Source organism: Micropterus dolomieu, linkage group LG02, assembly GCF_021292245.1.
Source record: "Micropterus dolomieu isolate WLL.071019.BEF.003 ecotype Adirondacks linkage group LG02, ASM2129224v1, whole genome shotgun sequence".
NCBI lineage: Eukaryota > Metazoa > Chordata > Actinopteri > Centrarchiformes > Centrarchidae > Micropterus > Micropterus dolomieu.
Window position 1 is genome coordinate 20,478,136 of NC_060151.1, and position 13,305 is coordinate 20,491,440.

At 42.1% G+C, this 13,305-nt stretch overlaps 3 protein-coding genes across 5 annotated transcripts; 1 reads left to right on the forward strand and 2 right to left on the reverse strand.

Annotated features, from left to right (window-relative positions):
• Window positions 1-1,978: 1,978 nt before the first annotated feature.
• Window positions 1,979-5,625, reverse strand: vac14 (vac14 homolog (S. cerevisiae)). The gene has a single exon (XM_046031694.1). It carries the CDS (start codon window positions 5,117-5,119, stop codon window positions 2,753-2,755), a length of 2,367 nt encoding a protein of 788 aa, XP_045887650.1. The 5' UTR covers window positions 5,120-5,625; the 3' UTR covers window positions 1,979-2,752.
• Window positions 5,132-7,875, forward strand: LOC123958380 (zinc finger protein 184). 3 transcript variants are annotated; one of them, XM_046031728.1, is made up of 4 exons: window positions 5,132-5,747; window positions 5,862-5,980; window positions 6,614-6,719; window positions 6,803-7,875. In XM_046031728.1, exons 1-4 carry the CDS (start codon window positions 5,471-5,473, stop codon window positions 7,618-7,620), a joined length of 1,320 nt encoding a protein of 439 aa, XP_045887684.1. In that variant the 5' UTR covers window positions 5,132-5,470; the 3' UTR covers window positions 7,621-7,875. The 3 variants fall into 3 exon arrangements, with proteins under 3 accessions (XP_045887684.1, XP_045887676.1, XP_045887686.1); XM_046031720.1 differs by having other exon boundaries at window positions 5,140-5,747; window positions 6,794-7,875; XM_046031730.1 differs by having other exon boundaries at window positions 5,642-5,763; window positions 6,794-7,875.
• si:dkey-210j14.3 (zinc finger protein 391) lies at window positions 7,844-11,118 on the reverse strand. Its single transcript, XM_046031737.1, has 4 exons — window positions 10,708-11,118; window positions 10,283-10,419; window positions 10,065-10,170; window positions 7,844-9,987 (listed from the first exon to the last, which is right to left on the reverse strand). Exons 1-4 carry the CDS (start codon window positions 10,967-10,969, stop codon window positions 9,371-9,373), a joined length of 1,122 nt encoding a protein of 373 aa, XP_045887693.1. The 5' UTR covers window positions 10,970-11,118; the 3' UTR covers window positions 7,844-9,370.
• Window positions 11,119-13,305: the final 2,187 nt, after the last annotated feature.

Consider the following 13,305-nt stretch of genomic DNA (forward strand, 5'->3'; position numbering starts at 1 on the left):
TATAAAGCACTGTATTGTAGCCCTTACATCTCACAGTCTCACAGTCAGCTTTAAACCATGCAGGCAGGAAAGTTATGTGTGCACTGTAGGTGTAACAAATTAGTTTATAGGTAATGGTCGCATTCATACACAACTTCTCATGGCTTTATACTGTGTATTGACATTAATTTATTTATTATTATGCGAGGTTTTAGAATACTAAAGTCAGGAATAATTGTATTTGTAAAATAAAAGTCTAACATATCACAGCAAGGCATAATATCAACATTAAAGAAATAACAGATGAAGAGTCCAAAAAGAGTTATTTGTCTTGAATGCATTCTGTGTAGTATAGTGAATGAACACTTTTATTTTCACTCACCCAGGCTGAGCAATGCCTGACCAAATAAGGGAGTCTTGTTGGATGCCAAAGTGATTAAATTTGTGTCCGTGTCAGTGCGGGGGAAGCAGTTCGGAGCCATTGATAGTAACACTCAGAAGACCCTAACACACATACACACTACAGCCATGCCAGATTAATAGTGGCTCTGCATACAGTCACTGGATAGATATCAGATATTCTTTTAAAATGGATTTCTTTATTTTGACAGTTTTATGTGTTTTGAATATTTCATTAAAGCAATCGTACACAATGCAATTTAAAGTTATGGCTGGAAAGCTGTTCTGGTTAAAGTAGGTGAATTTAGTCAAATTGAATAGCTGTTTTAATTTGGTGAGATGTTTCAGCTGTTTTAATCTTCACATTACTCATTTGGTGAACTGCAGTTTATCAAACCATAAACAGCTTCTAAATGGTTGAGAGGAAATTAATTGGGAAAAGACAGGTGGACTGCTTTGCTGTGTGGGTTTACATGTTTACACACATCTGCGTGTGTGTGTGTGTGTGTGTGTGTGTGTGTGTGTGTGTGTGTGTGTGTGTGTGTGTGTGCACACATCTGCGTGTGTGTGTGTGTGTGCGCGTGCAGACATGTCATACAGAGGCAAACAGAAATAATTGGGAGGCTGACAGTCATTTTACTACAGTGCATAGTCTACAGAGCCTGTGGGGAGGAACAGAGTCCTTGTGATTTTTCTGACATGTTTTTTATTACAACATTGTACAGGTACAAGGTGTAACTACTTTTCAGCTTGGGAATAAGCATTAATAATGATCAATAATCATTGTCTACTCTACACATTATTCATTACGAAGTATGAGCTACATGCTAGACCAAATACATTAAGAATTTTGTTTTGCTGACTTTTTGCCTGATACTTTAGTGGGGTTACTAAACCTGTAAAGATCTACATTTAATCAAATATATGCTCAACACTTGTTAATAGAAAGAGTACAATGACTTTTTATTCAGCTTACCTTATAATCCTTAAATGCCTCCTTTATAGGATACACTCTGTGATTCATATGCAGGTCTGATCTGTGGCACATAGAGCAGATAGGCTCCAGATCAGCCACACAGAGGAGCAACAGTCTCATTCCATGTGCTTCACATGATTTATGTGGAAGTCTAAGGTTCTCTTTAAAGCAGAGAGGACACTCTTTAGTGCCATGTTGTGTCCAGAACTGCTCCAAGCAAGAGTTACAAAAGCTAAGATCACAACCAATGCAGCAGAGGACCACTGAAGCCAGGAAGATTTCCCCACACACAGCGCAGCAGGACTCGTCCACACCCTGACATGAGATGTTAACCTCCATCTGTGAAATTCAGTGCAACACTGATGGGTTTTCCCTCTGCATGTGCTGTGTGCATTTAACTGCGTCCAGTCCTGCAGCTCAGCTCCTCTAGTTTCACCATAAATAACGTACACATTTAAGAGCAGCTCAGTTCCAAACCAAGCTACTAAGAAACTGGAAAGTAGCACTAATGTCTCTGCTGCTTTCCTCTCATCTCCTCACACACACACACACACTTATAACCAGTATTTCTAATGACATATGTTTTGTATAATATATGGATATGGAAAAAGTATGTAAAAGTAGTATTTTAAATCACATGGTCCACTTTATTGATTTTCACATAATAATGACAAAGGTGTGACTCTTTTTAAGAATTCAAGACAAACACTGTACAGAGACAAATACATATTAGCTGAAGAATATATAAGAAGGAAATGGAATTAAAAGCTGGAGTAGTGTATGTGAAAGTTTCTGATCAGTTGCACTAACAAAGAAAGGTCAAAAAGTGTAACAACATGGGCCTACACAGAATGTATTCCAGAGTTGAGTCATCCATGGCTTCCAAAGTTTAAAATGTCAGTTGAGCTGGGTCAATACTCTGTAAGTGAGATTTCTTTTCTGCTTGACAAGAGATTAAGGCAGCCATGAACTCGAAACACAGGGAACATTCAATCTGGCTGGAGAAAATCTCGGCTGCTGACAGGGCATGATGGGATATGGCCATTATATTGCCACCAAAACTTACGTATTAATGAGAATGTATGTACAATCTTCAAATCTCCAGTGAAAGTAGCAACTATTATTGTCCGTGTATGGTCTGAAGTGTATTACATCTGTTTCTGTTTAAAATGTTTTTGTGTCTTATGTTACATAACCTTTACAAACATATCAGCTGCTTTTTGACTATGTATACCCAGTGCTTCTCTGATAAGACAGTTTTTAAATCAAATTTACTTAATACTTTTTGGCATCAATAGCATCTTAATAATCTTTTCCAGTACAACTTTTGTCCTTAAAATTTTTCTTTCACCTTCTCTCGCTGTCCTCAGGGGCCAGAGGTCTTATGACACAATGACTTCACATCATCTTCTTGTCGGGTTGATCAGAGGCACGTCCTGAGCGTTGGTGTCGGACCTCCAAGTGTTTGCTCTGAACGCGGTCAAAATGCTGGAGCAGCTCATTGTAATCCATCTGAGTGTGAGAGGCACGTTTGGAGGCCACCTGCTGTTTAGAGTCCATGTACTTGGATTCATCCACAGTCCTCATGAGCTCTGGGTTGGGGACACACCGCAAGCGGTGTGAGAGCAGCTGGAAGGCCTGGCTCTGTGGCAGCAGCATCAGCAGGCCATACAGTGCCTTTATCAGGTAAGGGTTGTTCTCCACATCAAGGAGCTGCAGGCGCAGGTAGGTGAAAATGGGGCTTTCAATGAGCTGTACCAGCTTGTCGACCTCCATCAGGAAGTCTACTGTCACCTCCAGATCTCCAAACTTCTGGATGAGATCATAGGCGTGTTTGTAGTTCTGCGTGAGGAAACAGAGCGACACAGTGGCCACAGGGTTGTGGCACCAGGAACGATACAGGCAGCAAAACAATGCACAGCTCTCCTGAGTGCGCAGGTCTTTCAGCTGGTTGCGTAACTGGAAGAGCTCAGCCGAGGTGAGCAGGATGGTGTTGAGAGTCTGCACCATGGTGGAGGCAAATTTGAGGTCCTCCTCCTTCAACAAGATGTCAGCCATGGAATGGAAGATGTTCTCTGCATGAAGCAACAGACAGAGCTGCCTGATGATGAAAGCTCCTCTGTTCTCCAGAAGCTTCCTCTCCAGACTGAAACGTTTGAGCAGGTTGATCATGAACTTGTAAAAATAAGAGTTCATACTGGGAGTGGAGGGGGATGAGTCCACTGCTTTGGAGCCTGTGCTGGACTGTTGTCCTGGCTGGGCACTTTCCGGGACTTTGAGCTCCAGTTTATTGTCAGTGCTGTCGCAGGAGCTGACATGGTCTGTTTGGCCAGCGGGAGATGATGCTATCTCAGCTAACACCTCCAGATCTTTCAGTATCACCTCATCAGACTCATCAGACAGTGTTTTCAGCAGCATGGGAAACAGGCTGTCTGTGTGGCGGAACATTTTGCGCGGTGTCTTGATGTAGAGGTGGTATAGCCATTTGAGCACGGCTATGCGGGTCATCATGCCAGTGGAGGAATCGTGGAGGTGCCGGTCCAACACCTGAACAATACCGTCCAGGTCCAGAGTTACTTGAGGCCTGTCAGCACTCGCTGGAGTAAAGAAGCTGATATTACTGAAACCAACTGATTCTTGTGATGCGTTCAGCATGTCATTGCTGTCCACCTCGGTCTTAGGCTGGCCATCTTCCCTGGACGGCGATAATGTACTTCCACTTCTCTCCTCATCCTCATCATCCTCAGGAATCACCAGCTTCATCAGACTGTGATTACAGGCACTGGCTGCTTCTTTGGTATTCTTCTTTCTGTCATCGTAGGAGAGGCAAGGCAGCACTGCAGTTAGGATGCCAGAGGAGTAGGGGAGCATCACTCTGCCTGCAAGCTGGATAAACTCTCTCATCCACGTCATAGCCGTCAGCTGGATCAGGTCATTTGTGAGTTTTGTTTCATCTGCAACCTGGCAGTGGATGACCAGGATGTTGGCCATCTCTGCAAACTTCACGCTGGAGGGCGCCTTCTTAATCTCCTTCAGGAACTCTCCCAGCACCACTTCACACGTCCTCCGGATCTCCTTGCTGTTGTCTCCCAGGATCTGGAAGAGCCCATCCAGGAACTCAGGGAGGTAGTCTAACAAGTTGATGTCTGGCACAGACTCCAGAACATGAATCCAGGAAATGATGAACTGACGAGCATACTGATTATTGGAGTAGATTCTCTCTCTAAGCAGGGGGACAAAGGCCACTAGGTCAAACTTGTTACTTTCTGTCACAATGTCTTTCAGTAGTCTGTCCAGGAGTTCAGATCCGCTTTTCACATTGGGGTCTGGATCTGCTGCAAGCTTGCTGAGACCATCAAAAAGCAGGTTGAAGTGGGGCAGCACAGCTCCCCTGGCCACCTTGACTATATTATAGAGGGCCTCACAGGCATAGTAGCGCAAACGGCTGTCTGAGTCATTAAAACATGTGAGTACTGGCTCAATAAGCTCCTTCAGATACAGACCTGAGTCCTTGCCGAGGGCGATGGAGCAAGCTGCCAGTCCAATGAGACCCCCTTTCCGACTGTGGGGGTGCTGGGAAAGCGCAAACTCCGAAGCCAAGATCTGAATTACGTGCCGGATTTGAGTGGAGTTGTTCTGAGCCACAAACTCCCGTACCAGTTTCTCAATTTCAAGAGCTGCGACTTTCCGCTTCTCGTACAGTTTATCGTTCAGAGCCCTGACAATGTTGGGCGTCAGAGGCGAAAAGTCCTTCTCCGCGTTCATGTTCGTAGCTGCGGTTGTACCGGGTCCTGTCTACTGAAATCAACGTCGAACTGCGAGAAAGCAGTCTGCATTTATGATCATTTATTAGAGATAAAACATCGGTTTCACTCGTTAACCAGGAAGCCTTGTGATCCAATGCAGCTGACCGGTTAGTTCCTCCGGAAACACGTCACGGTTGCTACATTTATTTGGGTCCCGCTTTGCGAGCACCGTTAGCGCAAATTAGCTTCATTAGCTACGTATAAAGCTAACGCATGTTTTAATTTTTAAACTTATAGTTTCGCTTGTTAGATTTTCTTGTTAGTTTTTTTCTTCAGCCGGTGAGGCGGGTTGTTACAGCCAGCATCCGCGATGGCGAGCCGCTTATCTTTTCACTCACAACTCTCGTCCATCATGGAGACGATGGCCAGGTCTACCCTGAGTCAGGTCTGCAAACTGGTGGACGAAGGCTCGGCTGAGCTCCGGTTGGAGTTGTCTCGGCTCCTGGTCGCTAATTCATCCCTGGCAGAGAAAATTAACAATCTGGAGTGCGAGCTGACGATTGTGAGAAGCGACGCCCCCAAGTTGAGTAAAAGTTATCGCAGCGTAGGTGTACAAACTGTGTGCTACAGAGACGGGGACGCTGATGGTACTTCAGTTTCACAGTAACAATAACTTTGATGATTTGAACAGAAATCATCAGAATTGCTTCTGTGTTTGCTGGTGTGTTTTCCCTGTTTACTTATGTTTGACTTTTCCTCAGTGTCTGGGCCGCCCACCATAGAGGGGATCTTTGGAAAAGATTGGTGTATGAATCTGTGGAAAGACAGAGACCCATACAGTCTGGAGACTGTCACAGACTCACCCCAGTCCTCTGAGAAGGTAAGATGAAGGTTTACAGAGGTATTCAATGTTTGATATCCTTACAGCCTTGAGCAATAAACTGTGTTTACAGGCGCCCAGCATGCAGCAGAGCAGGTACTATGTAGATTGAAATAAATAAAGTATACAAACTTCATCATACATCCAACATATCCCATGTTTTTAATATTGCAATGGAAAAAAGAAAAGAAATGGATAAAACTATGCATATGCACCTTTAAAGGCAGCAGTAACTCGGGAAGGGAGTGTATAGATGCCCTGACACATACAGTACATGATGGAAATAACAGTTAAAAATTACTAGCTCAAAAGCAATACACTTGGGGGTAATAATGTAATACTTGTATGTTTCCTAAAAATCCTTTGGTTTATAAAACATCAAATAATTGGAAAAATGTGCCCATCACAATTTCAGAGCCCAACATGACACATGTGCAAAACCCAAATATATTTAATGTAATGAAGAGAGAAGCAGAACCAGATAAGGTTTTACATGTTTCCTTGATTATACACTTAAACAGCTGATTCATTACTTCACTAATTATTTCAGCCCTAATCTGGTGAAGCATTGGCGTCACAGAGAAGGTTAGTCTTTCGAACTACTGTTTAACATTTCGACTGTTTCTGTTGCAGTTTGTGGCGACACTGTCAGACCAAATTAATATAACTGAGATCAAAGAGGAGGATTACACAGAGGATGCTGCCAGCAGCTGCCAGCAGCAAACACTTGGTACAGAAGGTAAGAGACACAGAGACAGATTTAGCAGCTTTAGATGCTTTTGGAGTGTTTGACATCGTATTTTTATGTAACAGAACATGAAGAAAGCATGGCTGGGGAACCAGAGCAACTGTCAGTTGGTTACTCGGCTGATGGCAGCACTTGCATCCTGTCATTCGATCAGGATGAGGAACAGATTGTGTCTGCAGGTGGTATTGAAGAACCGTCTGTGCAGCTGATATCCATCAATGACACAGAGGAGACCTTCAGCGCTCATATCATTCCAATTGAAGAGGAAGAGGAGGATGATGATGTACAGTTCATTCAAGAAAGTCAGCAGGAGCCAACGCTGAACGCTGCAGGCGGGCCCGGCCACAACAAGCAGCAAACATTACCTGCCAAACACTGTGAACACAGCACAGCTCTGGATGAAGATTCACATGACTTTAATATGCTTAATGTAGAACCCCCCAGAGATCTAAACAAAGGCAAATACACTTGTCAGGTATGTGGCAGGACATTCTTCCACAAGGGCACTCTAACACACCACATGAAGTCACACAAGTCAAACTTCTGCAGCATTTGTAAGCAGCATTTCCCTCACAGGAACAAGTTGAATTTGCACACCTGTGTGCCTCCAGTCCCTTCTCAGAGAGTCAGTAAGTCGTGTGAGCTGTGCGGGAAGACCTTTGCAAACCCATCGGCTCTGAGGATTCACTACGTTGTCCACACAGGAGAGAAACCTTACAGGTGCAGCTTATGTGGGAAAGGGTTCACCCAGAAAGGCAACCTGAAATGTCACCTGCGCATCCACACTGGAGAGAAACCGTTCTGCTGTGTTAAATGTGGGAAGACCTTCACGCAAAAGGTCAACCTCAACCATCATTTAATGGCGCACAGAAATCGTGAGGTTGTGGGATGAGATGGGGAAAAAACTCAGTGGCTGAAACCTGTTAGTGACGGATGGTGGTGCAAGATCAGTGTTATCTGAATGCATCATGTACTACTACTCACATAGTGTAAGGGCAGTTGATGTCATGTTTGGAATGACTTGTAGTCTGTAGTTTAGTAATTTGTTTTTATTTAAGTAATTAGCACTTCAGTGTTTGTTGTTTTGTCTTTTCTATAAAACACAGTCATGAATGTTCACTTGTTGAATAAAATTTTATTTAATACATTTGATAGAACCCTCCTTCAATTGTATCAGTTACATTTTGTCTAATCTAAAGTCAAGTTGCCTTGAACTTGAGGAATCTGTTTTATCACACATCTGATGGGGTTTTGTAAAAAGCATGCAGGTGTGAGTGAACGGGGGGGGGGATCCAATACCACAAGATTTCGGTCTTGAGAAGGGACAATTCTCTGTGTGAGCCATTCAGGGGAATCATTACAGGCAAAACAGGTGCTTAATACAGATAATTTCTCTGTTGAGGTGTGATGACAGTTAAGTATAGAATAACAAATGATTTTCTTTAAAACAACCTGTAAACACTTAGGAAAAAAACAGTTTGGCTTGTCTGCACACAATTTGTCTTCTGTAACCAGCCATACAAATACATTTTGGAACAGTATTAGACCTGAACAATTCCTGAAACAAATTTGAAAGAAGAGCTTTGAAAGAGAGAGGCCTACATACGTTGTGTAGTTAAATGGTAAATGAGGCATGGCAGCAGTCGCAAGATTTCGGCACCGACAGAGCTAGTTGTTTTAATTCTGTATTGTTGTGAAGAGGTAGTTTTGAAGGTTTCTGCTACATGTGCAAACAATGGAGCACTTGTCCAAAGTAATTATTTTGCCATTATTTGTGGTCTGAAATGTCACTGAGGTATGTATATCATGCAATGAATGAAATATTTTTTTTGTCATAGTTTGGATGAACACCTCACATTAAATGTTAAGCAGCAAATGTGTGTCACCTGATCTATATTATGATGTGAAATTGACCTTAAAAAAAAGGTACAATGTGTAAGATATGGCCAGAATTTTAGTTTAATACATTCAATCTCAAGCTAATATGGCAAGAATCACACTGATAATCTATATACACAATATAAATGATATGATTCTGATCAATGTTTAAGTTATGCATCCCATGCTTTCCAACCCTTTTGACTTCTCTGTCCCTCTCCACTCTGTCCTCATGAAGTTTCAATTCCCCTGATTTTTTCCTCCACATGATGAAATGTTGCTATCTGGCCATCCACAAGAACTATTAGAAATAGTATCACTGCAATTTGTTTGGGGCATGTGGCCAGGAATTATACATTGTACCTTTTAAAGGCTTGTTAAGAGTATCAAACATTTCAATAAACCCCCTAACCAATGAAATAAACATAATCCCACCAATTCAAATGGTACACCAGAAAGGACAGTTATTCTTTGTAATCTTTTTTTGGCTGCTGCAACATTTCTCTTAGCAATAAAGCTAAAAACACATCAAATGAGCTAAGACTTTACAGCCGAGCTGTTAACCACGTAGGCTATAAAATTAGCTTTTCTTTTATCTAGGCTGGAATAGTTCAAATCTACATTTTTCATCCACGTTTTAGTTTCGTATAGACATTTTGGCACACGTTGAGCCACTTTGAGCAACAAAGAGAGCACTTTAGTAGAAGAAGTGACAGTTCTGATCAGAGTTAGACTTCTAACCAATAACCATGTGGTTTGACCAGTCAATTGAAACACTGGTGGTGATTCAAACCATACTTGTATGCGTAACATTTCCCACAATCCACACAGCTATAAGGCTTTTCCCCGGTGTGTGTTCGAAGATGTATGTTCAAAGAGCTTTTCTGGGAAAAGCTTTTGCCGCAGTCTGGACAGCTGTAAGGCTTCTCCCCCGAGTGCACGCGCTGGTGCAGTTTCAGGTATGTTTTCTGTGCAAACCGCTTCCCGCAAACTGAGCAGCTGAAGGGCTTCTCACCGGAGTGTCGCCTGATGTGGACTTTTAAACTGCTCAAATAGTTGAATGTTTTCCCACAGAATAAGCACTGAAACTGTTTTAGTGGCTTCACAGGTTTTTGCTGAAGGGTGAGTTCTTTGGTTGTGTTCATGTGGATATTGTTCGTATAGTCAGAGTATTCAGCAGTGGCTGATGGAGGATTTGTGTTGTCAACTAGAGTGCTCATTGTTGCATCATCTATTAACTTGTCCATAATTGTAGGCTGTGGTGTGCGTTGTTGTGTTTGACCGTCAGCCGTCATGGAGAAGTTGCTTAATTCCCCTGAGTGAAGCTGCAGATCATCAACAGATCTATGAAGCATGCTGTCCTCCTCAAAAATTCCAGTAACTGTTAAATGAGAATAAATGCAGTTAAATCACAGAATCAGCATTAAAGTTATTTGGGGATTTTTTATCCAAACTTACCTTTTCTGTTATCGGGGAGCCTCATCTGCAGGCCAATGGGATGATCATCATATGCCTCCTCCTTTACAAAGATGAGATCAGGGTCTCTCTCCATTAAATCTATTGCCTAACAACAAGACATGTGACAAAGACGTTTGAACACAGCTATCATTCATTCATCTCTGAGGAAATGATTATATTGGAAAAAAACTAAACCAGCTGGTAAATGAGTCACTGACCGGTGTTCCCATGCTTGTCATAGCAGCCGGCTCCACTGTCTCTTTTCTTTGAGGGGGGATTTTATCTTCTCTCCACAGATCCATGCACCAGTCCTTTCCAAAAACCCCGTCGATGGCTGGAGCAAGCTGGTGCTGTTCTGGAAGAAGAAGCAGATATGAAATTGTGACCTATTGTAGATGTTAATCAAAGGGGAAATATACACCAAGATCAAACACAACTTTAAACCGCATTATTATTAGGTTTTTCATAAAGTTTGAATGTGAAGAGCTGATTATGTAGATGTGCACTTATGAACGTAACTGAGTTGAGATGGCTTTACACTAAAGCTAAGTAACGTTAGCCTGTTACAACACTGAAAAATATTAACCCCCCTGCGGTGTAGCAGCCTAGAAACGACTCTGTCCACATTTCTGACCGTCCCGACCTGCAAGGTGCCGGCGGCTGACATTGTTGACATGTGCAGAGTAGGACTGTGCCTCCCTCGCTGCTCTCAGCTGGACCTCCAGTGAGTAACACCTCTTCTTCAACACCTCATTCTCCGTCTTGTGCAGGGATATCTCGGTGTGAAGGACGGATGAGCATTCATCAGCTAGGCTGCCTATTTCAACCAAAGCCGCCTTCGTAAGCTTGTCCAGGATAGCGGCTAACTGCGACCGAAAACTTCTGCTTGCGGTGTCGCACATCATCTTGACGGGGAGGCTAATATTGCGAACTGTTGGCAAGATTCCCAGCGTAGCGACGTTTCTCCTTAATCAAATATGTGGTATCGCTGTGCCGCAAAGGATTGTGGGAACACGAAAGGGGCGACTCCTTCTTCTTCTTCCTCTCATAGATTTGCGGCAGACAACATGCCTAGCGGCCCCTTGCTTCCTCCCACAGGTATTAGGTGAGTAGGTTGAAAAATGAAGGGGGATTTTATCTTGCTCCCGAGAAGTGCAGGCTAATCTTGTCGCAACGATGAATTCAAGGACTGTTTTCACAATCCTCCAGTCATCATAATGCAGAAAATTTCCTTGCTCTTTGTCTCATCTAACGGTTGCACTCAATAGGAGTTGTAATATTTTGTATAGAGAAGTCATGTCAGCCTTTCTTTTCATTTCGTTTTCTGCCTCACATCTGTTATGTTCTTGATAACCTAATTGATTTATACTTACATGTCCCAATGAAAAACATTACTCTTACATCTTTATCTCTCTTTATCTTTTAGCTGCCGTGCATCATTCCCTTCCAAACCAACATGGGAGGCACCTTTTTATATACAGTCAATGAATGGCACCAAAGAAACCCCACTGAGTCCTTAGCCTGACCTATGAGTCTGACCCAATCCCTAACCTGACCCCTAGGCTAAGTGTCACCTATTTAATATATATGCCTATAAGTTCTGTTGAAAAGACTGAAACCCTCACAGACAGTTGTTTGAATAATTTCACTGGAACTTAAAAAAACAGATTATTCCAGTTTTTTCTTATCTGTTTATATTTGAAGATAATGTCACCACTTGTTCTCAGCCTCCCCTTTAGCATATCCACGTAAGCAGTAGGCCTATTATCATGTTATCATCATGTGTTTCTGTAGTGGGCAAATCCACAGTGATATAATTGGCCAGTAAATCAAAGGGGCCACCCCTACGTCTCCATGCTCCAGCTTCACCTCTTTACTAATCTTGAAAATGAAACACCTTCTTTCCTGATCCCCTGCACTTTCAAAAACTAATTTTGCTCTACGCTCTCCTTGATGACCCCTTAGTTTATACTGCATTGCTATTCCACCATGGTACACTTATTTTCCTGTTGGGGTTTTGTTTTATAGGAATGCATTCATATGCATTGTGCAAGACCATTGCACATATGCTGTTATTTGATTCATCTGTACTTCTATTCCCATTTACACTATCATGGTCTTTATCAGAGAATTGCTCCAAACTTGCTTTAATGTAATCAAAGTGTCTTTTTAGCTCTTTTGATAACATGGTTTCCCCAAATCTCAACAGTATTGGAGTGATCACTGCCCATTGTGTTCTCATCCATGAAGACCCATTCTCCAGCCCTTAGATTGATCACTGGATGATCAATCTAAATCTATGAAATTATACCTATTCTAATATCAAACCTAGTTGGTCTGCCATCTGCAAACATCTACTAATCCATATCTATTAAATCCATTATGTGTGTGTGTGTAATAATAAATGGAGAAATAGGGAGGAACCAGCAGCAGCGTAAAATGACAATGTAGTTTCTTTTTACTTTCTTTCTTTTTTTACTGTATTACATTATATATTTCTTGTAATGTTACTTTTTGTACTATTTAAATCCCTGTATACACCTCTGACCAAATTAATTTACTGAAAAATAAAGTTGTTTTGATTATGTCTATCTATATTTGTCTATATTTCTATCTTTCTGTAAATTGTTCTGTGTGTTAGTACATTGCAAGCATCTTAAAACCGGAGCCACATTTCTTGTATGTGTAGGCCTACACATAGTAGTAGTCACCTATACCCAAATGACTGGTGTCCCTATGTGTTCCATAACCTCCTCCAAATCCCTAATGCTAATTTTCAAGATGGGATTATAGAAATTCACAATGTTTACCCATCTGTGCTTCTCCCATACCCTTACAACCACACACTTTAACGGATACTTAAGTTTAAACCTCTCGTACTGCATATCAGATCTCTTAACAATGTTGCACAGCCTCTTCCTGCTTTCTCATGTTTATCTTTGAATACAGCCACACACATTTTAAATTCCTACTCATTTGCAACCAAAGTCTTCGTATTCCATTGCAAGATATAAAATATCAGCAGCTTAATAATAATCTTCATTTATTTCCACGTGGCCCTCTTCAGTGTAATACTCACCCTTCTCTTACTCTCCGCTTTCATGCATTTCCAGCTTCTGCCTTGTGTACCTGTGCAGCAAGAAATCTTTCAGCAGCATCTACCATAGTTTTAATTGCTGACTGACCTTGAAAGTATCTTGTTTCCTTAACCATAGGCAGGGAGCACTAGCTCTGGCCTGGT

What these genes read in the sequence shown, in the direction of transcription:
- vac14 (XM_046031694.1), bottom strand. Translation starts at nt 5,119, where the DNA reads ATGAACGCGGAGAAGGACTTTTCGCCTCTGACGCCCAACATTGTCAGG.
- LOC123958380 (XM_046031720.1), top strand. Translation starts at nt 5,471, where the DNA reads ATGGCGAGCCGCTTATCTTTTCACTCACAACTCTCGTCCATCATGGAG. An exon ending in CAGAGACGGGGACGCTGATG is followed by an intron (nt 5,748 to 5,861) that starts GTACTTCAGTTT and finishes ACTTTTCCTCAG; the next exon opens with TGTCTGGGCCGCCCACCATA. An exon ending in CACCCCAGTCCTCTGAGAAG is followed by an intron (nt 5,981 to 6,613) that starts GTAAGATGAAGG and finishes TTTCTGTTGCAG; the next exon opens with TTTGTGGCGACACTGTCAGA.
- si:dkey-210j14.3 (XM_046031737.1), bottom strand. Translation starts at nt 10,969, where the DNA reads ATGATGTGCGACACCGCAAGCAGAAGTTTTCGGTCGCAGTTAGCCGCT. An exon ending in CAGCCGCCGGCACCTTGCAG is followed by an intron (nt 10,420 to 10,707) that starts GTCGGGACGGTC and finishes TTCTTCTTCCAG; the next exon opens with AACAGCACCAGCTTGCTCCA. An exon ending in GCTCCCCGATAACAGAAAAG is followed by an intron (nt 9,988 to 10,064) that starts GTAAGTTTGGAT and finishes CTCATTTAACAG; the next exon opens with TTACTGGAATTTTTGAGGAG.